The 25,899-nt window shown below is 37.8% G+C and overlaps 1 protein-coding gene across 5 annotated transcripts in view; it reads left to right on the top strand.

The window, feature by feature from the left end:
- Nucleotides 1-23,525, top strand: part of PMM2 (phosphomannomutase 2) — a 31,220-nt gene extending 7,695 nt beyond the window's left edge. For all 5 annotated transcript variants that reach the window (XM_027839502.1, XM_027839506.1, XM_027839505.1 and 2 more), the window contains 6 exons: nucleotides 368-444; nucleotides 1,046-1,137; nucleotides 3,309-3,408; nucleotides 3,579-3,654; nucleotides 10,380-10,495; nucleotides 22,293-23,525. In XM_027839502.1, coding sequence (XP_027695303.1) covers nucleotides 368-444; nucleotides 1,046-1,137; nucleotides 3,309-3,408; nucleotides 3,579-3,654; nucleotides 10,380-10,495; nucleotides 22,293-22,394 — 563 coding nt within the window. In that variant the 3' untranslated portion in view covers nucleotides 22,395-23,525. The remainder of the gene's footprint in view (nucleotides 1-367; nucleotides 445-1,045; nucleotides 1,138-3,308; nucleotides 3,409-3,578; nucleotides 3,655-10,379; nucleotides 10,496-22,292) is intronic.
- The last annotated feature ends 2,374 nt before the right edge of the window (nucleotides 23,526-25,899 follow it).

Raw genomic sequence — 25,899 nt, 5'->3', positions numbered from 1 at the left:
TTATCCCAGACTAGTTATAGAAAAAAAGTCTTAGCATCTTATAGGACTTACCACAGTAGGATGTTGTGTTCAGGTGTCATGTAATAGGGTAAAACCTGTACTGTTAGGGAATGGATTACCATGTAATCACAGAACTTTAAAGCTACCAACATCATCAAATCTAACCTCATCACAGATGAGGAAACAGATGCAGAGACATGAACTGACTTGCCAACTTCATGTAGCTGATGACAGAACCCAAACTCCATGCCAAGTCTCCTAATTCCTAGGCTGATGTTCTCTTTATCACATCACTTGTAATTTAAAAAAAAGTAATCTTGAATAGAAACAAGTTGCATTATGATTTGCTACTCATTTTTATTTTTAGTGCTTGAAAAATATGATTACGTCTTTCCAGAAAATGGTTTGGTAGCATACAAAGATGGCAAATTTCTGTGTAAGCAGGTAGGTCTGTTTCAGAGTCTCCAAAATATTTTTTACACTGTTACAGTAACAATTTCTAAAATGAAATTTGATATGATAGCCATGCTTTGGAAATAGGGTAGGAAATACAAGGACTGACTTTAAATGACATATCCTAATGAGTTTTTAGTGTTGTAGTCTTTCTTAGCACAAATACCTACAGCAACAAGTAGATCTTTAAAAATGACAGTTTTTGGGAAAAGTATGTTGTACTTGGATTCAGGGATCTGTTTAACAGTGTGTATTGTAACCTGCTTCATCTTTGATTCATTGGGAGTTTTAACTGAAAACAATCTAGAAGTTGTAAGTCTCTGGGTTTTATTTGCATTTGCAAGCCCATGAAAACAGAATCCAGAGTAATGAAGCAGACAACACATTTGATTAATGAACTCACTGTTCTGATTAACCCGACTTTGTTTAATCATGGGAAAACTAAAGGAAGGAAAAATAAAGAAGGTAATGACTTGTATTAATCTAGTGCATATTTGCCTCATAATCATATAACAACTTTAGTTGATTGGAAAGCCATTTGGGAAATGGATCATACTTAATCTGGTAACTCAAAAGTGTTTTGTTTGTTTAGAATATTCAGGGTCATCTGGGTGAAGACCTAATCCAAGATTTAATCAACTATTGTCTGAGTTACATTGCCAAGATTAAGCTGCCAAAAAAGAGGTGGGTAGATGTCCTTATTAGCATAATCAAGATACATATCCTCCATCTGTCGTAAAGATCTGATGTCTTAGACACTGGTATTATCAGTGGACTTAGTACTAATTTTAATCAGAAAACTGCCACTTGGGTTTCAGGACATACTATACTGTTGGAACAAATTCAGACTATTAAAAGGTAGAAGGGGAGCCTGTAAATTACTCTGGTCAATGAACAAAGGCCTTCTCAGATGAAATATATCCCAGAATGATAAGGGTTAGGAACTGGACCTAGACCTGTGCATTTTTTTTTTTATAAAGAACTTCCTCTACTAATATAGGCAAGTTGGTACTTTTTGTGCAAGTTCCTGTCTTAGAAAGTTGCCTAGAGGGGGCAGCTAGGTGGTGCAGTGGATAGAGCACCAGCCCAGAAGTCAGGAGGACCTGAGTTCAAATCCAGCTTCAGATCAAACACTTGACACTTACTAGCTGTGTGATCCTGGGCAAGTCACTTAACCCCAATTGCCTTTAAAAAAAATAATAAGTTGCCTAGACCACTGAGAGGTTAAGTGACTTGCCCAGGGTCACATAGCTAGTATGTCAGAGATGGGACTTGAAGCAAGTCTTCATAACTTTGAGACCAGCTTTCTGTTTGCCACACCACACCACCTTTCATCACAGAATAAAGTAGTAATTTAGTGATCTAGGCAGCAACATTGAGAATCCATCTTTTTCTGGCCTCTATAAACAAAGGTTAAGATATGCTCAAAATGATTCTTATAGATAAAAAAAAATCTATACATATATAAATTTTTTTATATAAAAATCTTATATAGGTAAAAATCACAATGTTCAGAAAATGGACTGTTTGAATTGACAGATTCAGATATCCTTTTTAAAACCTTGCTAAAAACTTCTCTGAAATGTATCAGCATTCCTTTCTGCCTTAGAAAGTAAACTATGCAGTACCTGAATTATTTTTAAATTTTTTAATCTTTGATAATTTAGGATCTTATAAGGCTTTATAATTATCATTATGAACATTATTTCTTGTACAGTACTATAGGTATAAATGTCTGGAGTTGGTTTTTATCACTAAGTCTTGAATAAGGCTTATTTTTTAAGTGCAGAGGAGAAAAAGATCTGTTTAATTGAGAGTTCTCGTCAGGGGATATATGGTTAGTTAAGGTTCAGCTGTTCTTATAAGAGGCTGGTGGCAACACTTAAAAGTTTAGTTTAGTTAGACTACAAATTAGACCAAGATAAAAATAAAAAGACGTTCCTGTTGGGAATTACCACATTTCATCATATTCATTTCATGAAATAGAAATCTGGCTTGTACATTATTGGATTGTGGAGGAAGCTATATTTTGATCATTCTGAAACTAAACTTTTTCCAAAAAGGAATTTAAAAATACAGAGGAATTACTTATCCTTGTTTCAGGGTAAATTCAGGATATTTCCTGGAAAACTCAGTCTGATATCATAAAGAATTTACTGTTTGTGAAATGAATTTTTGTAAAACTTTAAAACTTTAATTTAGGATTAACCTCTCCCTGGGTGTTTTTGGTTTTCTTATTTATCACCAGAGCTTAGAGGACAGTGCTAAGAATGTTTTTGCACTGCATTTCTAGTAAAAGCAGTGTATCTAAAGTCTGTCTCACAAAGTAGCCATCTGGAACTAAGCTTCACAGTATAGGCGTATTAATGTGTTCTTTTATTTGAATATTTATTACTATTATTTGTAGTGATATCAGTAGTATTACTGTTTACATAGCACTTTTCAGGAAAGTTCTGTGTTGCTGTTTTGCAAACATAGTACATGAACTTAAATCTCTAATTGACAGTTGTGTGAGGGGCAGCTAGGTGGCACAGTGGATAGAGCTCTAGCTTTGGAGTCAGGAGGAACTAAGTTCAAAGTTGGCCTCAGACACTTGCACTATCTGTGTGACCCTGGGCAAGTCACTTAACCCCAACTGCCTCACCAAAAAGCAGAAAAAAAAAATTGAATGTTCTTCCGTTATAGTTGTTTGACATTGATTTGTGTCTTAAAGACATGTATCCTCATTTCATCTAACATGAAGACTCTGACTTTTTTCAAGTTACCCAACATCTCAGCCTCTGTTTATGCAATTGGAAAATACTCAAATTGTTATTTCTTAGTGAATCTTTCCTCCAGCTTATCTCTCTCTTCAGGGGCACTTTCATTGAATTCCGAAATGGGATGTTAAATGTGTCTCCTATTGGAAGAAGCTGTAGCCAGGAAGAACGACTTGAATTTTATGAACTAGATAAAGTAAGTCTCTCCTAAAAGTCCTTGGCCAACTATTATATTTACAAAAGTGAACTAAGATGCATTATTTCATTACCAAGAATAAAATAAGGAAAAATATTTGTTCTTTTAAAATTACATTTCTAAAATCAAGTTTGGTTAGTAACTGATGTCTCTTTGTTTTTTCTCCATAGAAAGAAAATATAAGACAGAAATTTGTGAGTGATCTGCAGAAAACATTTGAAGGAAAGGGGCTTACATTTTCTATAGGTATTTCCTGTTGTAAAGCCTATTTGGGATGTTGATACCCTTTACCAGATCTTGTTGAATTCTGTAAATGTTTGTTAAGCCCCAGTTATTTACAGAGCAGTGGGCTAGATGCCAGTTGAAGTACAAGTCACCATTCCAAACCTAATGGAAGTTTACAATCTAGTAGGAGGATATGTCATATACACAGATAACTGAAATACACTGTAGCATATTATAAAAGCACGTGAGCCTTCACCAGAATCCTGCTTCATTGCTTCATTATGTCATTGAAGTAGACTCTTTAAGATAATGCCAGCTGACCACAAACTCTGACAGATGCTGCCAAGTTAGAACAACTTTAATTATGGGCCCAGTTCCATCATCCAAGGACCGACCTAGCGAGTTTGGAAAGCCCTATCACCAGGTTGGCTACAGGATGATGAATTTTTCATTCAAAGCATCCCTGAAAGATCAGGTAGTAGAGGAATCTACATCAGAGGAAATACTCAAACAGATGAAGTCACAGATCCTTGAAGTATTGAAACAAGTCTTATTATATGTAATAGGATCCTGTATTTCAGTATAATTGGCTTCCTTTGCAATCCTATGGGGTTTTTTTATGCACTTGAAAACATGATTTTGAGAAGAAATTCATAGGCTTTATCAGACTGCCAAAACAGTTCTGTATACCAAAAAGGTTAACTAGGAACATTTACCACCCTAGGTTCAAATCCATAGAATGCAAACTCTAGCGGATACTGCTCGGCTGAAAATAAGCATGGGCCTGGCATTAGAGCATTGTCCAAGAAACAGCTTAGCCAAATTCAGAAACACCATCACTAGAGGTTCGTCACCAGGTGCTAAATATTTTTGGCAGTCACACCATAGAAAACTGTACTGAGGCGTGGATGGGGCAGTGACTTATCAGGGAGAAAAAGGACCTGTACCAGAGGAACTGAGAATTTTGAAATAAGTCCATAAGAGAGGTGCAGAATAGAAATATGAGGAGAGAGAGGTAACATTACCCACTGGAGAGGTCAGGGAAGGCTTACAGAAAGAGATAAATTTAAGTTGGGATTTATCAGAGAAAAGGAAATTCTTTTTTTTTTTGTTTTGTTTTGTTTTTTTTTTGTTTTTATACCACAGGTATAAATTCAGGAGAGGTAAAAATTCAGCAGGTCAAAGTAAGGAAACTCACATTTTCCTAAATCTAGGAAATAAAAATCTCAGGGATAGGTAACAGTGTGAACAAAAGGACAGAAACTGGGAAATGCAGGATTGCATGAGGAGCAGCAAGCAGTCTATTTTGACCAAAGTGTAGAATATGTGTAGGGAAGTAACAATAGGTCGGCACCAGATTACAGAAGACTTTGAGTGCCAGGCAAAAGAATTTTGAACTTTACTCAGTAGACAGTAGAGAGCCATTGAAGAAATTTAATTAAAGGAAGGACATGGCCAGATGGACCCTGAGGAAGAAAGGTTCACATCCCATTTGTGATACTTACTACCACTGTCACCTTGGCCAACTCAACCTCCTTGACTCCAGTTTTGTCATTTGTCAAATGAAGAGTTGAAATAAATTGCTTTTGAGGCACAGTCCAACTCTAGACCCATGATCCAATGACTGCCGAAAGTGTTGAGTGATTTGAAAAGGGGAGAAAATAAAGAAGGGAAGTCATGTTACTGATAATTATACCTTTGAGATAGGCCAGAATTGGGTTAAACTTTAAACTTTGGGTTAAGATGATTTTAGCATGTAAAAATTTCCAACTGAAAGGAGAAATCAAAGAGGAGTCATCTTTCCTTTATGAAGAGTCTTGACATTTGTCTTCCAATCTTGTACCTTTCCCATTTTCCACGATCTTTAAAACACCACTGACATTGACTGAGCAGTCACATTTCCCAGTAAATTCTGGACCCAAATCTGGAGCAGGTAACTGAACTCGTCAAGGGCAGCTAGATACTCTCTCATTGTCTGTCTCCTTGCTTATCTCAAGGGTAAGTTCACTGTTAGTTATTTTTATTCTGGTATTTCCAGTATAAAATTAGCTTTCCTTTGCAGAGAAAACAGAAACAAAATAAAATTTGAGCACCCCTACCGTCTCTTTAGTCATCTGGAGTGACTAGGGGGTATAGTGCAGTGCTCAAATGGGAACAGGGCCACTAAGCCATACATTAGGATCCATTTTGTTAAATGTTTCTCAATTACATTTTAAAGTGGTTAGGCTACATTCAAGGGTGTTTTGAGCCACATGCAGCCTGTGTATTTAATACCTCTGCTGTAGTGGATAGAAAATTCTGGATTTGGGAGTCAGGAAGACCAGAGTTTGAATCTTGCCTCTGACACTTAACTAGCTGTGTGACCTTAGGCAAATCTGTCTCTTAACCTCTCTATTAGCCTTAGTTTCCTCATCTGCAAAATGGGAATAATAATGGTACAAACTTCACAGGGTTGTTGTGAGGATCAAATGAAATAACATGTAAAACACTTGGCAACTTTAAAGCAATATATAGATGTTAGCTATTATTATCATCCCATCCACTTAAACCAAAGCTGTAATCCCTTTTTTGTTGTCCTTATCTTCCATTGCCAGCCTCACCTCATTCTGAGCTTTAGTATTCCTATGGCATTTAGTATTCCTACCCTCTTATATTCATCTTGTTATTTGGTCTCACTTCCATCTTCTGTACATTTCTTTTTAAATCTGAGTTGATTCATGAGTTCACTGTCCATCCACATCTGTCTTTTTTGAGAAATCCCATTCTTTTCTCCTCATTTGAATTGTTTCCTGTAGTGTTTCATATATTTCATACTTGACTACCTGAAGCATTTTAGTCCATGAGATCCTGCCTATCTCTTCTCTGAATCCCTTGAAATCATCTTTCCCCAAATCTAGGGTGTAAGTCAGACTATTCTTCTTGATCATAATCTTTAGGAAAGAATGGTCACTTACCTGAGGGTTCCCACCATTTACATCCCAACAGCCAGTTGTTCCTTACTGTTAATGAGAATCAGATCCAGAATGGAATTTCCCTTTGTTGAGTGCTCTACTGTTTTTGAAGGATGAAATTATCACAAAGGTCAATAAAGAAGATATTTATTCTGCTTTTTGTCTGAGCTAAAGCTCTAGCAGACATCTGGATAATTGAAGTTCCCAATCACTATATTCCTTTGTACCAGACCTATATGTTTCACAGTTATTCCTCAAAAAGCTACTCATAGATCTAGTTTATTGAATGAGGTGTCAAAGATTGGAGCAATTTGAATCAGATTGACAATTACCTGATTGGACACAAATGGTAACAAAAATTATATTTTTTCTGCCACAGAGATGTAGAGTGCTTTTAACTTGAGAGTCTTTCATTAAAAAAGCAGAAGCCACTCTTTCTCTTTCTTTGAATTAAATATAAAATTGTTTGTATATGTGTATTTATCAGTTTAAAGTAGAAGCCCCTGACTACTTCCTTTTTTTTGTTCCCTTTTTTTGTTCCCATCTGGTTGTCTCTGCATCTCTTTGGACTTTTCTTGATAGACTATACTCAGGCCCTTCCTTCTAGGGATACTGTAACGTTTTGTGGTTTGCTTTGTTTTTTAACACTGTCATTCATTATCTTATTCCTCCAAAAAAAAATACGATATAAAATCATAGATTTAGAATTGCAAAGGATTTTAGAGGCCATCTAGTCCAACTTTACAGATGAAGGAAATTCAGAAGTAAATAAAGCCCAAGATCAGTAAGTGGCAAAGATAGGATTTGAACCGAGGTCTGCTGGCTCCAGAGACAAAGTGCTTTTCCCTCTAGTACTTTTCCCACTTATACCAGCTTGCTTCTCCAGCAGGGCAAGAATTAGTAATCCCCATTTTACAGAAACTTTGCTCAAAACCTTACTCTGATTCCTCATCCTGAAGTGACTCTCTAACTTCCAAAATTCTCAGAGGTTATGCTAGTAGAGCACAAGCTCTGGAAGCTAGCCACCCCCGCCCTCTGCCGCCCCTTTCCTTCTTCCCCCGTCTAACCCCAGGCCCTTGCTGGAAAGGTGTAGTCTCCATTTTAAACTCCTCATCTATTTCCTTTTTTTCTGTTCTGGTAATCAGTAGTATACACCAATGACAAAATCACTTCACTTTTTCCTTCCTTTGACTTTCACCCAAAAACTCTCTGTCATGTCCTCTGGTTGCTAGATTTCCTCACAGGAAGAGACCTTCATTATGCTATTTTCTATACACACAACCCTGCATACCTTTTACCTATGTGGGGTGTGTGGGTGTGTTTTTAAATAAAATATACCCATCCCGAGCCATAATCCTGTTATGGCTATCATCCCACCAAGCCTCAGGCCTCAGTGATGCTTATTAAGTCATTAAGGACATCCTAGGGCATTAGGACTTCTTCCTCTCCGTTTGTTGTCTAAACTTAGGACTTTCGTGTGTAGATGCTTGAAGCCATGGGTTTCTCCAATGACTCTTTTCTTGGATTTTGTTTCCTATGAATTTGTGAGTAGCTCAGGTGCTATTTTTCTCTTTGTTGCTACTCCATGTAGATTTTCAAGATACCTAGCAAATGCATTCTTTTCAGCCTCTGTTCAGTATGCTCCATCTCTGGTCAGGGCCTTATATTGTGCTCCTTGACCTAGAAATCTAAATCCCATCCTCAGACATCACCTTTTTACCAAGCTATTCACTTCTCAAATTGATTGTTCTTTTCTGCACCCCTTTTCTTTAATAGCAAAAATGAGGAGAATACAACCTGTGTGCTCTTGGGGTCTTCAGTTTCTTGCCCAACACCTCATAATTGTTAGTAATACTTTTTAGTTTCCTTCTGGACGTGTCATCTGTGCCCATGTGAATCACTAGAATGGATAGTAATCATCTGTTTTTGGTAAGTCTTATGTCTTAGATTAATGCCCAGGAAAACAATAGGCCTCTTGATTGTTTTCAGGTCAACAAATAAGAGCTCAGTACCCCTGAACAGGAAATCACCAACTACTACTACTCCTCTTCTTTTCTTCCTCTGTCTCTTATTGAATGATCTCTCACTTGATAGATTCTGTGACTGCTCTGTCATACTTACAGGAAAGCAGCTTCTTTCTACCTCAGAGCATCTAGTTCATTCCTCTTTAAAAAGAGCTGTTTTTAAATCTATTTTTAAGGTCTAGTTATACAGTGCCCCTTTCCTTCCCTTTCTCTTCTGTGTAACTCTCTTCCATTCTCCATCATCCTGACAAAGGTCATCCCCCCAAGCCCTCCACATCAGAACTTTTTTATTTCCATTGAACCCTTCTGTCTCCTTTAAGAATGCTTTATCCTCCCTAACAACCTGGAGTGTGGAGAGGTATTCTCCCAGCCCTCTCACCTTCTCCAGGAGGGAAGTCAGCCTACACTAGGAACACAGATAAGTCACTCTATCGTGGCAGAAACATAAAAGTTGAACACTCAGTGCAAGTCACTGCATGATTTCTCCAACTCTCTGTAATGGTTGTCTTGAAACTACTTGGTGAATATCTCTACCCTAAGCACCTGGTTAAAACCTTTTAGTGCTCATTTATTCTATCTCCAATCCACTGTGCTGATTTACTTAATCTTCTTTTTATTCCATTTGCCTTTTTATCCTCTCCTTGGCTTGCCTTGTTTTGCCAATTACCTTCTAAATCTTTTTGAGTCTACCCCTTCACATTCCACTACCTAATTCTCCTGTTAGCCTCCTGAATCCTTGTATATTTTCCTTAATTATCCTTGATCTTGCTTTCTTACAACTTAAGAAGTTGAATCTGGAGCAGAATCTGGGTTTGGAAATTCTTCTTCAAATTTTCTTCCATTTCTTCCCAGATTCAACTTCTGACCTACATCACTAGTCCAAACTACCTTTTTTCCACCCAAGTCCTCTGCACTCCTTTGTTCCTTCCCCCAGAGAAGCAGGAAGCCAAAGTTCTCGTTTATGGGGTTGCTTTGAGCAAAGCTCATGAGTACTGGTTTGCTACCCTATCTTTGGTCAAAATACCAGAACCTGATTGAATCCTAAAAGAAAGATTGGAGCAAGTCAGAAAAAACACTTGGTTTTAAATGGAATAAAACTGCCAGCTTCTTTAAATATGCTATTTTCTCCTGTCATGGTGACTAGTCATTACTTATATCTCACTCCCTTTAGTATTCCAGGTTAACAGTGCTAGAAATAGGGATCACAATTGAATAGATTGGTGCTTAAGTATTCTTACACCAGTAAGATTAACATTTTTATGATATATTTTTGTGTCTCCTGATTTTAAAAAATTATGATTTTTAAATCAGTAACTTTTGGTTTTAAACCAGTAACATATAGTTACTGGTTTAGCTCATTTTCATTTCTATGACAATTTAAGCTGGATATAAAACCTCCCTGAAAGCCATTGGCAACTTGAAGTGTGTAAACCTCAGGGTATGCTCAGTTCAGTGTCATTGTTATCACATTTATTATAAATATACTTCATTTGCTGTCGACTTCCTTGACAGCTTTTAAATACAAATACATTTCATTTCCTGAGTTGACCCTACCTCATTGAGACCCAAATAAATGCCAGGCAAGTGACAGATTTGTGAAAATTGAGATTTTAAATCAAAATATTAAATCACAGTCATCAGAGTAAAAGTGGCAAAGTAGACTACTGGAAAATCAAATCTGGCACTTCTAAGTGCTCTTGAATAGTAAATTATCTGTTGTTTAAAGATTACTGTCAATGACTCTTTTTCCACCTTTTTGTCTTTTGTGAAGGAGGTCAAATAAGCTTTGATATATTTCCTAATGGATGGGATAAAAGGTACTGTCTGACATTTGTTGAAAATGATGGTTATAAGACAATCTATTTCTTTGGAGACAAAACCATGCCAGTAAGTATTAAAATATTTTTACATTTCCTTTATTCTTAGCATTTAATTCTAAATAGAAAAAAAATAACAAATGGACTTTTTTCCACATCAGAGCGACGCTGAATACGTGACCATCCCCTCAAAGTTTGTAGCCGTATTTAGGGATGGTGCTAGTTACACACATTCCTAAGCATTTTCCTAGAAACGCATAGTTCTTTCCATAAGAGAGTGGGGAAGGAAAGCACAGATGAGGCCTTCTCTTTTAGCTAAAGAGTGTAAATTTCCACTGTAGGGAGAAGCCGCAAAGCAGACTTAGATCTATTTCAGTTTTAGTCTTTAAATGTTGCCCTTTTTTAGTTGCTTAACATTGTTTCAGTTCCAGTACTGTTGAAAATCTGCTCTTTGCCAAATCTGGTTTGCATGTTATAAAAATAGTATCTCATCTGTGTGTACTTTTTAAAAATCTTAATTTATTTAAAACTGCATAGGACTGAAGAGACCAAGTAATTCAACCCCTTCACTTCACAAGTGAGACAACCGAGACCCAGAGAGGTCAAGTATCTTGCCCAAAGTTGTACAGCTGAGATTTGAACTCAAGCCTTGTGACTCCAGATGCACTATTCTTTTTACTGTCTTGCTTCCATTTAAATAAGCTGTTTTGTGAAATCCTTCCTTACAAAATTTAGAAAGCACCTAGGTGGCGCAGTGGATAAAGCACCAGCCCTGGAGTCAGGATGACCTGAGTTCAAATGTGGCCTCAGACCAAACCCTTGACACTTACTAGCTGTGTGACCCTGGGCAAGTCACTTAACCCCAATTGCCTCGCCCAAAAAAAAAAAATTTAGACATGATTTGAGCCATGTATTGGCAAGAAAGTGAAGAATCTCATTTAGAGAAGTTGCCACCCATTTTCTTTTGTTTTCATGTGTATGTATGGCACTCACACCAAAGGTAGCATAGGAGGTGATGGAAAATAACCAAAATTATGGAGGGGGGGAGGGGAGAATCCAGTCCACCTTACTCCCCAGTCCCAGATTATCAATTTCCACCACCCTAAGGACCCTCCATATCTGGTGTAGAAGATTATTCTAAGGTATCACAACCAAACCATTATCCAATAGGATCATCTGTTTAGGCACTCAACCCATGAACCATGCCCTCTACTCCTGGTACAGAGAATGGATTGGCATTTAGCATGCCATTTTGGAATTTAACTCTTGCTTGGGAATATCCCTTGCTAAGCCGGCCAGTCAGCTATATGGCCAAGATCTTAATGAGATCATTGACTCTGCAACATATAATAAAGTCATTTTCCTAACTTACTGTCCTCCAAACTGTCATAATAGTAATTGATTTTTCTTCCTTGACATTAAGGCAAATAGTATGAAATAGGAGAAGGAAAAAGATATTAATGGAATGTGGTTTGGCAGCATGCATTTCCTTCAAGTGTGTGTTTGTAGCCACTTAGCGTCATTTGTCTTAGAATTGAGAAAATTAATGAAGTGTTTTGCCATTGGCAATGTAAGTCACTGAAAAAATCAGCCAGCTTGTATGGTAAAAACCTCATCCTTTGAGCCTTACCAAAGTAGGCTTTGTGATAATTCATAGTATGATAGACCTAGCAAGGATGTGAAATATTATCTAGTCCAACTCCTTCATTTGATAGATGAGGAAACTGAGGCCCTTAGAGGTAAAATAACTTGCCCAAAGTCACATAGCTAGTTAGTGGCAGAATTAGGACTTTGAACCCCAGAACTTATGTTATTTACTTCAGAGTCCTTTCTGCTATACGGTACTGCTTCATATAACATAGTATGAATTGGGGGTTGCAGAGTATGAGTGAGAGATTTGGGGATGAAAGGGTGGGGAAGACAATAGTAAAGTTCAAGGCCTATCTCTGAGAGTCTTTCCTGACCAGCCCAACCAGTTGGGATTTCCCTCTGCACTGAAATCCTATAGCACGTAGTGTCTATACTACAAACTTGGCACTTCTCACGACTTACATTGTTAATTATCTTTTTATGTAGAGGCTCTGTCTTCCTGAATAGATTATAAGCTCCTTCTTATGTGGCAGAGACCACATCTTACACTTCTTGATCTTGGGATCATCAAACACATCAAACACCGTACTTTGCATGAATTAAGCATTCATAAAGTGCTTGATTGCTTAAAGTGATTCGCCCAAAGCTATATAGTTGGTAACAGAAGCCTCTTTCATCTCTTGACTCTAGTTCAAGAAATAATATTTGATAGCATGTTTTGGAGTACCTTCTGGTGAAGTTAAATGAGAAAAGTTTTTTTTCTTTTCGTCCTCATGAATGATGTATTTTCATATAGATAAAATTGTGTACTTTATATTCTTTATGACGGTTAGTGAAAAAATTCATATATGACTGCTGTATCTGGTTATTGAAATCATTTTCAGGATAATATGCATTTAATAGGTTCCATTTTAAAAATCTGTCACTATCTGATTTCATGCTATTTCTTTTGTTCAAAAACAACTAGGAAGTATAATTATATTCTATTCAGATGCTAAGTAACTCTAAGAAGCTTCCTCATACCTGCCTACTAAATGTCATTTTCTTTCATATTGAAGAAAGGAGGAACTTGTTGTTAACACTACAAAAGCTTACTTTGTTGGAAAGGTGGCCTTCTGATAGTCATCTGAAAGGGTCTCATTTGCTTATTCCATTTCACAAAATAGAATCTAATTCTTTATAGATGTTTTTTTCTAGCTATTATTCAGGGAACCGTAACCTTTCCCATTTTTGGGTCATTACCACTCTCCATTCATTCTTTCCTACCTAAGTGCCACCCATACCTCAGTTCACAAACCCTTCATCCTTAATTCTGGCAGAAATCACGATCTGTCTTTGGGTTCCTTATCTCACTCCTTAGTGACTGCAAATGTATTCCACTCCCGTGGCAGCTAGGCGGCACAGTGGATGGATCACCGGCCCTGGAGTCAGGAGGACCTGAGTTCAAATGTGGCCTCAGACCAAACACTTGACACTTACTAGCTGTGTGACCCTGGGCAAGTCACTTAACCCCAATTGCCTAAAGAAAAAAAAAGTATTCCACTCCCCATATGCACACTTAAACAAAATGACTTAAGATTCCTACTTCCATTGTGTGTTCTCGGCTTCTGCTCCCTTTGTGTAAACCCTCTTTGTCAGCACCAACTTTTCCTTCCCACAGATCATAGAAGAGAGGTTCCAGCTATTCACCAAAATTAATCCTTCAGCTTTTGATACCATTCCCTCATGACCTTGTTCCAACAGTCATTCTTTCCTTTTCATGGCACCTTTGCATCTAGCCAACAAATATGTTAAGGTTTTCTCTTCCCCTCCCCCCAAAAAAGCCAGTCCTTAGCATTTCTCTTCCATCCTACCTTCAGTTCTGTATTTGTCCATATGATGCCAACACCTGATGCCTCCACTTCTTCAATATTCACTCTCACCTTGACCCCTTGGAGTCAATCTTAATACTACTGAAATTCCCTCTATGTAGATATTTGCTTGTAATCTTCATTAGAATATGAGCTCATTGAGGTCAGGGACTCTGTTTTTTTCCTTACTTTGCATCTCCAGCACCTTAGCATGGCACATAAAATTAGCACTCAAAAAATGCATATTTACTGACTGCTTTTTCCAAGGTCACCAGAAGCCTCTTGATAACCAAATCCAAGTGGTTGGGTTTTTTCTTTTTTTTTTCTTTTTTTTTGTTTTTTTAGGCAACTGGGGTTAAGTGACTTACCCAGGGTCACACAGCTAGTACCTGTCAAGTGTTTGGTCTGAGGCCAGATTTGAACTTAGGTCCTTCTGACTTCAGGGCCAGTGCTCTATCCACTGCGCCACCTAGCTGCCCTGTGGTTGGGTTTTTTCCCCCAATCTTTTATACTGTTGATACCCTATTACTGGATACTCTCTTTTTATCGGTTTTAGAGACCATACTCTACTGATACACCACTCTCCCTGATCTCCCTCTTTGTCTCTTTAGCTGGTTTATTATTCCTATATAACCCCTTAATGTGGACATTCCAAAAGCTTCTGTTCTTGGCCCTCTTCTTTTTTCTTCACACTCTAGAGGTGCCATGGTAATGTCATTTGCACCTTTGGCTTTAACCACCACCTTTAGGCAAATAACACCCATATGTAGCTCTCTAGTCTGTCCAGTCTTCTAATCTATACCTACTTCCCTACTTCTCCTACTGCCCTTAGGACATTTCCACCTGGATGTCCTCCCAATGTCCCAGATATAACAGAAACAAAACAGTTCATTATTTTCTCCCCTGAATCTATTCCTTGTTCTGACTCCACTATTTTATTCTGTTGTACCACCATTCACATAGTTTTCCCTATTTGTAACTTTAGGATTATTTTTCATTCTTTCTCTCTCACCTCGAATATGTAATCATGGCAACTTAGGATCATAGAATTAGAGCTGGAAAGGTCTTTTTGGTTATGAAACCTAATCCTTCATTCAGCAAATGAAGAAACTGCAGCTCAGAGAAGATCAAACCAACATGGGTAGCTATAAGTAAACTGAAGTAGTAGCAGATGGTAAAGGAAATTGATTTTTGGATCAACTTTTATTTTTAAAAATGCTTGTTAGTAGAAGTAACAGTCATCAACAGCAATCATTTAGTGAACCTTCTACTTGGAGTATTATTGTAAGGTCAGTGAATTGGTTTTTTAATGTCTTTCTGTAGAGAAATGTATCAAGATGTAACAGGAGGTACCAGTTCAGACTTCCCTTGGAAAGATTTTTCAAGAGACCTAGGTAATTTTTATCATTCCTGAAAGCTCTCCTAAATTCCAAGAACTTCAGCTGGTCTGTGATTTCATCAATGCAGGTAATCCCTCAAAGATTACCAGCCATCCATTCCTATCCATCCTGTGTGACTCTCATTCATGTCCTACTATAAACTTTCCACAGGGGGTCCACTGAGTATGCTGTATTCATTCCTTCCTCATGATCTCTCAACACTGCATTTGTTCCAGTAGGCACATGGGCTTTCAGTTGGTTAGCCTACCCTGTTGCTACAATTCCTTTCCTGGCCATGTACTTTTTGGATATATTTTCATCCTCTTTCTTCTGCGCATTTCTTCACTGATAACAAGTTACACAGCTTATTTCTACCTACCATAAGTTTTTTGGTTTTTTTGTGAGGCAGTTGGGGTTAAGTGACTTGCCCAGAGTCACACAGCTAGTGAGTGTTATGTGTCGGAGGCCAGATTTGAACTCAGGTCCTCCTGAATCCAGGGCCAGTGCTCTATCACTGCGCCACCTCCCATACATCTTTCCACTTTTAGGTAGTCTGCAGCATTAATTCCTGCAAAACTTATATCCATGCCTCACATTTCTTAATGCTGACATTAAGAAGACAGGAAGAGCTTGCAGTCATTAATTTGTGCAGTTTCCCAAAGAAAGTCCTACCCCATCTTATCATATTTTCCTATTTACTTTTTGGCCCAGCCCATTAGACATCAGCAGTGTTATTTCCAATATAAATGTACTGCTGAATCAGCATTATGGGCTGTCCAACTGCATACCCTAGTCTAAACCAGGGGTTGACAATCATTGTGTCAGGGACCCTTTTGACAGTCTGATGAAATCTGTGTACTCCTTTCTCACAGTAATGCTTTTTAATGCATAAAGGAAGCCAATTATGTTGGAATAAAGATGTAAAGTTTGTGGACCCCCTGAAATCAGTCTCAGGTGAAGAACCAACCATTGGTTTTAGACAATCGTTTTGTTCTTTATCCACTTGGTTTTTCCTTTGTGGATAGTTAAATTGAAATCTTTTAAATGGTTTGGATCTCATTTAGGAAACTCTTCTTTGTTTGAGAGTTTAATCAGCAAAACATCATTCTCAAGCAGGAGTATCTAGAGGACCTTGCCATCTATAGGAATCCCTTTTCAAATTGTTCCCTGACCTGAATGGCTTCCACAGTGTTTATAGACAAATTAAAAACTGGATGATTCTTAGCACCCTATGATTATGCTTTTTCTCCACTCTTCCATTATCTCTGTAGAAATAGAGACTGACTTGATAAGGCTAGGGGCTGTTTTTGTTTATTTTTGTTTCGTGTGTTGCCATTACCTTCTAAGAAGGGAAGCAAAGTTGTTTATTTAATATTGAATGTTTATTATCATGACTTTTTTTAAGGTCGGTTTTAGTTAGTTTTTAGGTCTTTTAGTTTTAGGTCAGTTATTTAAATAAGATGTATTTCCTCTGAGACTCAAAGACATTGTGCACAAATCCTCTACAAAGTAAGATCATAGTATACGGAACTGGAAAGGAATTCTATTCAGCAACCTTCAGTAAGCCCCTAATAGATGCTTTGGGTACAAGAACCTTACATTTTACTTGGGCAGTACATCCTGTACCCAGATAAGTACAAATTACATGTGAAACAATACAAAGTAATTTCAGATGAGATTGCTGACAACTTGGGGGATCAGAGGCTGCTTTGTGTCAGAGGTAGCAGCTGAGCTAAGCCTTGAAGCAAACGGAAGATTCCTAGAGATAGGGAGGTAAGGAGAGAGTACATGCCTGGGTGAGGGGTAAGGGACATAGACATCATTGCTGTCCGATGCTTTCAACAACTTACAGATGAGGAAAGTGAAAAGAAGGGAAGCTCCTATTCCTGTCTAATGTAAATAGTAAGTAGGAAAGGTGGGATTTGAATTCAGGGCCACTACTTCTCCCCTACATCCTATGTGTCAAACTCACTTAGAAACAAGACCACTAAAATGCTCTGTAAGCATATTGACTTAGAAAGCCACATATTAACATTATTGTGTTCTGTTGTATTTTTATTTTGTTAAATATTTCCCAGTTATATTTTAATCTGGTTCCAGCAGCACTGAGTAGTTCTGGGGACCACATTTGAGGTCTCTGGGCCACACCAGGCTGTTTTGACTTAATATTAACTATAGGATAAAATCAACCAATGTTCAAGGCTCTCCGCAATCTGACGGCAAATTACCTTTCCAACCGTAATTTATTTTCTTTTTGTTCACACCCCTTACATTCCACTCAAAATGAACTACTGTTTCCTGAACTCAGTGCACTATCTCCTATCTCCGTGCATTTGTATAGACCATAACCTCCTGCCTAAACAAGGTTCCTATCTCATCTCCACCTTTCAGAGTTCTTCCTTTTTTTCAAGGTTCCTGTCACATACCACCTCCTCCTCTGTGAAGCATTTCCTCTTCCTCCGCTGAAAGTGTTCTCTCCCTCCCACAGTTTTCAAGAACATTTTGTAGTGTTCTCTCCTTGGTAGCCAATCATACGCAACTTTGTATCATTATGCTTACTTGTGTACATGTTACATTGCCCCTGGTAAATGCAAGTTCATTGAGGCCAAGGATTTTTAACTTGTAGCTCCCGTAATGAGCACATAGTGTCTTGCTCATCATAGGTGCCAAATAAATGTTTGGTGAATCAAAGAGCAAATCCAAGTCCTAGGATGCCTCCCTTTCACCTATTCCCCCCCACACACCTGGTATCTCTGTACTTGCCTAAGGTGTCACATGCAAAGTAGCAGTGACAGGAGTAGAACCCAAATATTCTGACTCTAAATCCAGTGTTCTTTTACCACCTTGCTGCCAGAAATTAACATTAGGAGTTTCAAAAAGAAAAAGAAAAAAGAAACAAAGAGAGATGATAGCTTCAGAGGATCATGGGATTTTGAGCTGGAAGGGACCTAGTTCAATTCCCTCATTTTATAGATAATGAGAGAGTAAGATCACTTACGCATTAAAAACTGACATTAAAAATAAGTCTTTAAAAATTTTTTTCTGAAAGTATTTTTCAAAATTAGTGGTGCCTTTCTTATACAATGTTGCAGGTGATTTTATTGCACACATTTTTCTTTTTTAAAAAATCCTTTCTCTCTTCCCTCCTCCCAAAAAAGGGCAGTGGCAGGTATAGATTAAAAGAGTAATAAAGATTATTCTGGAAGGCCTGACCTGAAATTTGAGCCTTGCTGATTCATATCCAATCCAAGAAACTCTTGGTACTATATAGATAACAACAACTTAAGCCCTGTCAGTGAGCAGGTGACTAATTTAGCTACTCATGAATCCAAACCTTATTTCTACCACTAAATTGCCCTTTGGCCTTGGGTAGGAACTTTGTTCAATAAAAGCACATAGGATCTTAGGATTTAGAGCTAGAAAGGACTTTAGTAACTAACTAAGCCACCCCACTCTTTTACAGCTGAGGAAAAGGCCAAGCAAGACAAAATAGTCTGGACAAGGTCCTATCACCTACAGGCTTAAGAGGTATATAGTAGTGAGTTAGAGGATGATACTGCAGTAATAGTTTACATTTGCAAAATTCATAAAATCCTTGTAACATTTATCTCATCTGATTTGCATATAACAGTTCTATGAGTTGGTGGGGACAGTATTGTCCATATTTTATAGATAAGGGCACTATGACAGAGATAAGAATCCTACCCATCCTCTTGTTCCAAGTCTTAACACTCTTATGGTGGGTACAGAATAGGGGGATCATTCAAAGGTTCCTGTGGACAAAGTTTACTGAGAGTCATATTTACTATTTGAAAACAAGTTTGTGGAACAAAAATCATATTGTGGCTGATTGAAAAGTTAGATTAGCAAGTCAGCAAACAGCTGCCCAGCACTTGGTGTATTTACTTTCTCCAGTGTTTCCCAAGAACAACTGTAATTCCACTGTACCATGACAACTGTAAGATGAATAGGCATTGAACAGCTGCCAGGGAATTAATAATAACACCCTGTTCTACATGCTCTAGCTCTTCCAATTCAGTGAGAAGCAGGCTTTTTCCAGGTTCACTGTGCATAGTCTTTTGCAGTGAGGAGGGAAAAAAGCATGAATTGTTAAATTTTCTTATAATAGGTTTGTTGAAATAAGTCTGCCAACTTAGTTATCACCAAGCATCTATGTACTTCTAAACCATCTGTTGCACTATAGATACAAATATTATTCAATACTGTGAGCTAAATGAGAGCTAGTATATATTAGAAAGCTGAAATAGGAATCAAAAGATCTGTAACTTTCTAGTTCTACCACTAAACAGCCTGTCTGACTTTGATGCTCATGTTGAATGAATAACCTTGGGCAAGTCATTTCCTCTCCCAGGATCCATTTCCTCCTCCACATAACGAGGATATTGAGCTAGATGGTGTCTTAAGTTCCCTTATAGTTTTGACATTCTTACTCATGAACACAATGAATGATATGTAGTTCATCTTTCATTATAATCAGCAAAATAATGGTAGTCTACTACTCAGATTATCAAGAGTATATGCAAATGATGAAGAAAAACAGTCCAAGAATCCATTTCCTCAATATCCCCAACCCTCACCAAATGGCAAATATTGAGTTCTCCCTATCCTCAGGGCTAATTACTCTAGGCTTTTAAATATCAATAAGCTGGGTGTCACTGATAGATTATTGCTAGCCCAAATATATTAGATTCACTACAGGGTAATATAACTACTTTTCTTCATCTCCTTATTCTTTTTTTTCTTCTTTCATTTTTGAAGAGGCAAGTATTTCTAAGTTAAATCTGTCCTTCCTACTAACTCCCCCCCAGAGCAAATTTTAAAACAACCGAAACAATGAAAACAAACCCCTTTATACATATCTATTTAGTCCAGCAAAACACATTCCCACATTAGCTATGTCTAAAACTATGTCTCTTTCTTCATTTTAAGTTCATCCCTTCTCCATTAGGAGGTGGTGATGTTGGACTCAAGGTTTATCATTGCAGTGATCAGAGTTCTAAAGTCTTTATGTTGTTATCACCGAGTAAACTGTTCTACTCATTTTGCTTTGCATAAGTTTGTAAAGGCCTTCCCAAGTATCCTCTGACATGGTTCATCATTTCTTAGGACACAATAATATTCAATTACATTCACATACCACTGGAAATTAGCCTTTCCCCAGTAGCCTCTCAAATTTCCTTGAAGGTGTGTTTGTACATTTGTAACTTTTTCTTTTACCAAAAAGTGTCTTCACCCCACCTCTGCCAATACAGGGAAGCAGCTGCTAATGGGCAGGCAGATCCCAGGTTAGATGTATCCTGCTCTTTACAGCTCCAGGTTTCATCCTTTTGGAAACTGTCCATCTTACCTGTCCTCACTCCTCAAACCCTGCCCCCTTTTTTCTCTCTCTCTCCGTCTCTCTCTCCTCTCCTGGAATATGCCATAGAACATATATAAAACTGCCCTGCTTTTCACATGTATTAAAATACTGTGTCTGTGTAGGTACATAACATACAAACAGTGGTTTTTCATAGAAGAAAAACATGATCAGAGCTCTTATGTTCCCTTAGTCTTTCTCTTCCTAACTGGTCCGTGCAAATGCCCAAGCCCTAAAATTGCCTTCGCTGTCTATGGTACTTTACCTGGTGAATACAAGCTGTAAGTATATTTTTACCCCAAGGACAACTGTAAGATGATATGTGTACAGTCTTTCAGCTTATAAAGTTATGTTGGAAAAGAAGTCCTGAAAAAGGCACAAACAGCCCGAGTTTTGTTCCTATCATGTGAAAAAAGTTATGTTGGTAAAATGGTGGATTTTTAATCCATTTAATGAACTCCTTCAGAAGTGTCCCTGACTTATTTACAGAAACAGCTTGTCTTTGACAGATGTTAATTTCCATGGACAGCACAGCAGTTTATTGTTCTTTTAGATGCTGTTTATCTACCAACCCATTCCTTCGTGTACTTGGGGGTGGAGGTGGAGGGAAATTGCTATGAAAATGTTTCATATTTAACTTTTGGAAAGGCTCCTGTCCAGAAGTGGGATCTGAAATCAGCGTATACTCCACAGTGTTTAGAAGAATATAATTATTCATAAAACTCAGTTCATAAATCTTTTTCTTTATACAAGCCAGACAAAACCATTGGCAGCCATTTTGAAAAACTGAATTAGATATGGGAAAGCTCTAATGAGGCTTCACTGTATAATTTATTCACCTTGAGATGTAGTGATGTGATTCATCAGGGATTAGATGAGTAATCTCAGGAGTTCCCTTCAAATTTGTGAATCTTAAAAACTTTAGTATTAGCTGTAATTTGTGAAGCAAGTGATAAAACATTGAATAAAATTTTACCTTCAAGTGTCAGTCCTTTGAAAATGCCAAATGTGCCTATATATTCATTTTTCCCTGTTTGTTTTTATTGCATCTCCCATGATTTTCTTCTGACTGCAGCTATTTATAATATCACAAATGCCACTTGTGTTACAAGTTAGCTGACATTTTTCAGAGTTCTGAGTGTGATGTGACATCCAGTTTTCCAAGAAAAAGAACTTTGGTATAATTTTTTTTTTACTACATTGATGGATTATAAGTAATGTTTTGGTCTTAGGAGCAAATCACTTTCCCTCTCTGGGACTTTTCTGCAATATATGGGATCAGATAAGATAGATAATTTCTAAGGGCCCTTGCAGCTCTAAGTTTCTGTTTAATACTTAATCACAGTTTTGTGGATAGAAGGAAAGGAACTAAACCAGTCCACAAAATATAAACATGATTTCCTTTATAAAAAATTATATATTCCAAGAAAAGGTTTTTATCTTTTTTTTTTCAACTCAGGTAATAACCATACAAGTTGTGTTTTGTTTCATCAAAGGCCTTTTTTATTTTTTAAAGGATTAATGAATTATCAGTGTGTTTCTCCTATCTCTATTAAGACCGAAGTCTTTGATTTCTCTGGGAACTTTTGGCTCTAAAGTAACAACAGTCACATGCTAAAAAGAGGTAATGGTAACAACTCAAACCTATTTATGTTTTTCCTGTGTTTATAGGGTGGAAATGACTATGAAATCTACACAGATTCCCGAACAGTAGGCTATTCAGTGACCAGCCCAGCGGACACACAAAAAATCTGTGAGGAGCTTTTCTTATAGTCTTTTACTTCCTGACCTTAAGGCTGAAAGAAACAAAGTCATCTCAAAACTAGAGAAGATAACAAGCCTCAAAAAACTAATGCATCACCATTTCAAACTCAAGAAATCCTCCTCTGCCCACCTCCAATTTGGACATTCACTTGGGCTTTGTAGCATGTGTTGAATTCCTGTGAGCAGTAGACAGAAAAGAAAGAGAAGCATATCTCTGCTCCTAAATTAAGGTTAGATCCCATCTTTTGTCTTTTTATCTGGAAAAACTGAGGAAACAGAATAGTTCTGATATGTGGGTCCTAAAGCAACAGTTGACTCAAAGGAACATCTAAGACAGTCTTTTCCCATTTTCCAGAGCAAAACTAAGATGCACAATCACGGTGTACATTTGTCTCTTTGGAGAACTTTTTACAATGGAAAAGGAAAGGTGACAAGGTACAAATTGACCCAGTAGGGCTCCTGTGACAGAACGGTTTTACCCCTTCCCAAATTTAAAGTTGTGCACATAATTGGGCCTCCACAACAGCAGCACAGGACAGGAGACTGTTTGCTAATGTTTCTTACATGAAAAATTGTGCAATTCAAAACTTCAACCCACTACTCGCTAAACGGAAGCTGCTCCTACTGACTTTGGGAGTTTAATTAAGGCTCCTTGTTTTGCCAAAACTCCATGAGTCAGGTTGAATGACTGGGACCTCTTCTTATCCCCCATTCCTTTCTGTGAAGCTGATTTCATATGACCAGTCAGATAAATGGCCAGATGACAGCCAGTAGAAAACCTGCCCCTCACCCCGGCACTGCTGGAAACTCTGGAATTGACTTCTATTTGAACAGCACAGATAGTTGGCCTGCTGTATAACAATAACATCTGTCACTCACTGCCTTTGATGGGAGAGAATGGAAAACATCTAGCTAGCAAGTGTTTGCTGAGGCCAGAATAACCTTCTTCTAGGAGCCTGCCATCATGAGAACCTCAGTTTACACAATCCAAGCTGGTCTCTTGAACATCCTAAAACAAAACGGTTCTAGAATTCTCCCCAGCCTTCAAGAACCAGGTTATTCTTGGTTAGGCTGGCTAAGAAATGCTTCTACCTCCTAGCTACTTTAAAATGTAACAAAAAAAAAAGCCTAACTGACGAGTTAGCAATGTGAAGTTTCTCATCTTTTCTACTATTATTTATTAGCCAAGAATGCCATCTACTATTGATAAACTCTCGCATAGAATTGAATACTTGCTTTAGAAGAAATGAGAACACCTGTGGTTTCACTTATTTTAATTAGCTGCTTCAGGACTTCCTTATTTGAATCTGATGAAAAATGGGACCAAATCAGAAACCCCTTCATCCCTATTTTAACATACTCCTAGAGAATAACAATTTTTCAAGAAAAATGTACTGATCTTTCCATGAGATGGTTTAAATGCCCTTTTTAAAAAAAATCTTAATAAAAGAAAAACACCTTAGGTAACCATAACAGCAGCACTAGCACCTGCAGTCTACTGCCAGGACTTTGTACCAATTAGATTTCCTATTGATTAGCTTCCTCTCCAGTGCCAGCATGGGCAAAACTAATTAATACTGATGTGGCCCGTAGCATGCAAGCAAGTACAAGGGAGGGGAAGACTAAGCCCTGCCTAGCCCCTTCTCCCAAGTTAGACTAGGGCTGCTACTTGCTACCACACTCCTAGGCATAGGTCTGGTGAAAAGATTGGGGGTGGGACTCACGAATGTTCTCTGTTCCCACTCAAAGTGGTGCACGTGGCATTTCTGATTAGTAAGTAACATTCAGAAAATGTGACTAATGAAAGGCTTTGTTTTCTTTAACACTGCAAATGACATAATGATGTACAAAAAGATTTCTTTTCAAAATCAATAAAATTTTACAATTTTTAGCAAAAGCACCACTGTTTTGACATTACTCATCTTAGCTAACTTGAGTTCAGGAGTTAAGGTTTGCAAGTGTGCTGGGTAATTACAAAGTGAGTCATTTGATTGCTTGTGCTGTACCGATGAGATAGCCTAAATGTACCTCCCATCCCCATTTGGTGTTTGGTTGAACTGAAAGAAGAATGTAGCCCTTAGAGAGGTTTATAAAAGCAGTCATTTTCTCTGCTTCTCTCCATTTTTATTACTTTATAAACAGTAGTTAAACTTCACCTCTATCTTAGGACTTGCCAGCACCGACTGACCAGCAGCTTTCCAGGACCAACATCTATTTCTACTGTGACCTTTGACTCCTGCTTATATGTCAGATTTTATTAGTCTTTCATTTCCAAACTGTTAAACACCAAATGGAAGTAAAATTTCCCTTATATTTTGCTTAGGCAACAGGTCTTGTGACCTAGGTTTAGACTGAATTCTAGAATAATATCTTCTACTCAGAGAGTCATTTAATTTTAGAGCTGGAAAAGACCTTGCCAGGATTCATCATTAGGTCTCCTCAGTGCAGTACTCTTCCCAGCATGGTAAACCATTTCTAACTATTGTCAGGGGAGTTTTGCAAAGCATAATGAAAATAAGCTTTAATTTATTCCCAAATTATCCAAGTAAACACCTTTCTACTCTTAACTACTTGCCTCCTAAGATAAACATTTTAATACAAAAAAACCCAAAATTATTTCTAGCTCCTCAAACCTGAACAGAAACTGAATCAGACTGTGTTCCCCTACACATGTACAGACTTTTATGATACACTATCAGTCAGCCTCCTTTACATGGATCATTGCTGTTTGCAATCTTTTTGTGAAGTATGCTTTTCACTTGCAAAGGAAGCTAGCACATGAAAAACTTTAAGAGACAACACAGTCCCTTAGGAAAAATTATACCAGGTGAAGCAAACCATGTAAAGGAGAGCACCTGACTGGTGGACTTTTTCCCCTCCTTGAAGTGTTGAGGAAAGTATTTGTAAATTTTAAAGCTCCTTGCTTTCTGTAGGAAAAGGATAGAGTGCAATAGGAACAGCCCTGCCTTTGGAGACATGGAGCCTTGGATTCAAATCCCACACTTAATACCTCTGTGACTTTGGTCAATCACTTAATCTCTCAGGGCCTCAGTTTCCACATTTGTGAAAGGAAACAATCTAGATGACCTGCTTCTAAGTTCCCTGCCAGCCCTAAGTCTATTATCCTTATGATGTATTCTACCCAGGAAATTTATAGGCAGCAATGTGTAGGCTCAGTTCCTAACCTATAAAAACATCTTAGAAGCATAGTAGGCACCTGAAGGGCAAACAAAACCTGGAAAACACAAGAGCCTCTTGGAATTTGCTAGAACTTGGACAAAGTGGCTTCTAGGTGTGTTTCCATTTGAAATACATCTTTTGTATGCAGCCTCAAACACCAACAGGGTTCAAAAATCCAGGTCAACTGCACTGAACTGTAACTAGGTTATCAAACATACAATACCCGTATGACCATGGCAAATTGTTTTAAGTGATCTGAGCCTCAGTGTCTTTATCCAAAAAGTAAGAAGGTTGGTGGCGCTCCTCCTTTAGGTCCTGTCACCCTGGGGGAAAA

The sequence above is a fragment of the Vombatus ursinus genome, unplaced genomic scaffold (assembly GCF_900497805.2).
Source record: "Vombatus ursinus unplaced genomic scaffold, bare-nosed wombat genome assembly UNPS02014832.1, whole genome shotgun sequence".
NCBI lineage: Eukaryota > Metazoa > Chordata > Mammalia > Diprotodontia > Vombatidae > Vombatus > Vombatus ursinus.
Note: the sequence above shows the minus strand (reverse complement) of the source record. Positions and strands in the feature narration are given on the sequence as shown.